The sequence below is a fragment of the Somniosus microcephalus genome, chromosome 4 (genome assembly GCF_052327205.1).
Source record: "Somniosus microcephalus isolate GS21.2 chromosome 4, FLI_Smic_1.0, whole genome shotgun sequence".
In the NCBI taxonomy this organism is placed as follows: domain Eukaryota; kingdom Metazoa; phylum Chordata; class Chondrichthyes; order Squaliformes; family Somniosidae; genus Somniosus; species Somniosus microcephalus.
This window is the reverse complement of record NC_140990.1, coordinates 20,980,819-20,984,317: the sequence shown is the minus strand read 5'-3', so window position 1 is coordinate 20,984,317 and position 3,499 is coordinate 20,980,819. Positions and strand designations below refer to the sequence as shown.

The 3,499-nt window shown below is 42.1% G+C and overlaps 1 gene segment (V, D, J or C); it reads right to left on the bottom strand.

The window, feature by feature from the left end:
* Positions 1-1,258: 1,258 nt before the first annotated feature.
* On the bottom strand, positions 1,259-1,552 carry LOC147118380 (T cell receptor delta variable 3-like). The segment is given in 1 exon segment: positions 1,259-1,552. A coding segment is annotated over 1 exon segment (294 nt).
* Positions 1,553-3,499: the final 1,947 nt, after the last annotated feature.

The following is a 3,499-nucleotide window of genomic DNA, read 5'->3' as shown; positions in this document are numbered from 1 at the left end:
CCATACCCGCGACACCCATACCCCCAGAATAAATTAAAAAATAGATATAAATTTTGAAAAATACTCTTGGCCTCCGCGATCTCTCAGGAAAGTGTTGGCATGTCCTTCACAGATGTTGACTATCTTGTGTTACATTTCAATCACTTGCTGATTGAATGTAATATTTCCAGGATTGCAATCCACTCTATCATTTTCTACTCGTATCGCTGCTTTACATCACCCCCTCTCCCATTCTCACACACACCGAGCACAAAAAGGGTGACAGAAAAGTTATAATAACTTATACTGTCGAAGTTATTGCTGCCGTATTGCCCTTGCCTTAATTAAGCAACAGATGGAAACCATTGCTCAGTGTTACCAACCGCAAGAGGAACTCGGTTGAACTCACGTATTTCAACGTGGATTTTATTATCAATACAACTGACATCCTGCGGTTTTCATTCTTTAGCGCCCAAAAAACTAGGTCATCAGAAGCCTTATTTTGCAGGATCTGGTTAAAGAGGAGATGAAGGAGAGGAATTGAGCAGCTTAATGAAGCTAAAGCAAATTAAAAGAGAAGGCGAGCTGCTTTGGGTTCAGTATTATGTTGTATGCTCAGAAGTAGAGGCCCTTTAAAGGTCTGGGCTTAACTAATGGGCTTAAGATTGGTGCAAAGAGCCTCCAATCCGTTCCCGCGAAAGACGCAGAATCCCACTGGCCCACTGCAATAAATAACTCTGTGAGAGCCCCAGTAGTTACGATAATCTTATGCTATATATACGAACAATGATAGATAGGAGAGGTCCATACAGCCTGTCCTACAGATCCTAAAATGCCACTGAAATAATTTATATGCGTAGTCGCTGTTGTAATGTCGGAAACTGTTGTAATGTAGCCAATATGCGCACAGCAAGCTTCCACAAATAACAACGTGATAATCTGTTTACAGTGATGTCAGTTCAGGGATAACTGTTGGCCTCAACATACCGGGGTGAATGCCCCAGCTATTTTTCGAAATAGTACCGTAGAATCTTCAACATACACCTGAGAGGACAGATGGGTCCTTCGTCTGAGGTCTCATCCGAAAGTGCTGCGCTGGGAGTGTCAGCCTAGAGTCTCTGGTGTGGGACTTCAACCAGGGCCTTCTGGCTCAGATGCGACAGGGAGACCGACTGAGCCATGGCTGACACTTTTTAACAAGGGTCTGTTCCCTTGAACTGCAGACACCGTCTGCGACATTATTATGTTGCTGAGGTTTTGGTACAGCGACAGATGAGTTTTAAAATGTGATTCTTAACCCGCAGAAATATACGGCGGTGTCCTGGATTTCCGCTCGAGTGATCTTTAAAGGAAACTTCTTTTCTGCGTTGGTCTTGCCGGCCTCGAAACTTCCCTTGGCAAAATCCGCATCCTTTTTACTGCTGGTATCCCGGTACAAAATAAATCGCAGCGTCTGGTTCGTGCACTGCTGGTACCAGTGCAGATCAGGGTTACTGTAGCTTGTTGTGTAGTTACAGTCTATTTTCACACTTTCTCCTTCAGTCACATAGAGCGTGGTCTGAGGTTGTGACATCGAATCTGCCTGAATCTCCCCTGAAATAATAGCTAACTGAGGGTTGAATACAATACTGAGATAGAAAGTCTGTTAAAATCAGATTAGTGCAAACAGACACAAGGCATGGCCATACCTACCGATCACCAGCCACAATATAACGAGGTGACGGTACGACATGGGCTCTATTGAATCTTCACCAACAACCCCTTGGAACAGCAGTTCTATTTCCTGTTGCAATCTGTTGTACGGATTAAAGTAAGAAACTGTTCGACTGGAAGGTATCACAGAAGGTGAGGGAGTGACTCGTGCAATTCTCTTTCTGGTGAAACTACCGAATGCATTAATTGGGTAACAGCATTTTAACAGGAGTAATGATTTTCAGAAGTAGATTTTCCACTTCCTCCTACGACCTCTGACAGCATCACTCAGAATGTCAATCAGTATATTAAAGGAGGAGAGGCACAGTTTAGGGAACATGGTAAAGGTTGAGGAGTAGCCTCACTGTGTAAGGATGAATTCATTTCAAAGTTAAGAGAGGATACAACGAGAGGTAAGCAGGCAATGGAGACTTTATTGGTAGAATTAAGAAATAGGAAAGGATGTAATACTGTAGTGGCAGTTGTGTATAGGCACCCTGGTAGCGGCTGCGAAGTGGTAGAATGTATAAATGGAGAGATTAGGCAAGCGTTTATACCCCTCAGGGGCAAGACCTCTACTTGCCAAGAAACAGCCAATCACGAGTACAGAGGTAAGGGACAACATAAAACTACAAGCAAAAGCGTACAAAAATAAAAAAACCAGCACAGGTCCTGGGAGAGATAAAAAGAGCAACACAAGGTGAGAAAACAGATAGTGAGAGCTACAGAAAGTGAGTATGAAAAGAAACTTGCAAGGGATATCAAAATCAACACTTCTTTTTCAATTATATTAGGAAAATCAGGTTGGTTATGGGCAATGTGGGTCCCTTGACAATGGATATCGGTGATATTGTCAATGACAATACAGAAAGGCAGACATGTTGAATAATTACTTTGCGTCAGTATTTACAGTTGAGGGAGAGTATAGTGTGCTGGGCGTCCCAAGGAAACTAATATTGACTCAGGGATGGGGAATCACCAAAATTAACATTAGAAAAATAATAGTAATGGAGCAATAAAGATTGACAAGTTCCCAGGAACAGATGGTTTCCATGCCAGTGTTTCAAAGGGTGTAAGTGAGAACATTGCAGATGCCTTAACTACAATCTTCCAACGTTCTCTCGATTCGGGAACCGTTTCTTTAGATTGGAAAATTATGCATGTCGCTCTGCTGTTTCAGGAAGGTGAGAGAGGGCAACCAGGAAATTATAGACCAGTTAGCCTAACCTCTGCTTTCTGGAAATTACTAGAGACTATAATTAAGGATAGGTGACCGAACACCTCGAAATTTTTCGGCTGGTCAGAGAGAGCCTGACGAATTTAATTGAATTTTTTGAAGAGGTGACGAAAGTAGTGGAGAGCGGAATGTCTATGGATATTATTTTTAAGGACTTCCAGTAGGCATTTGATAACGTCTCTCATAGAAGTATGTTTGCTAAAGTTGAAGCTCGTGGAAGTGAAGGCAAATTATTGACTTGGTTCGGAAATTGGCTGAGCGGCAGGAGACAGAGAGTAGGGATAATGAGTGGGTACTCTAATTGCTAGGACAGGTACTCTAATTGGTATCTCACAAGGATCTGTGTTAGGGTCTCAACTATTCATCGTATTTATTAAAGACTTAGATGGGGGATAGAAAGTCACACATCCAAATTTGCCGACAACACAAAGATTGGCGCTATTGGAAGCAGTGTAGATGGAAGAATAAAATTACAAGGAGATATTAATAGATTAAGCGAACGGACAAAACAGTGACAAATGAAATTCAACGTGATGTTATCCACTTTGAAACTTAGAATGATAGAACAGAGCACTTTCTAAATGGGGAAAA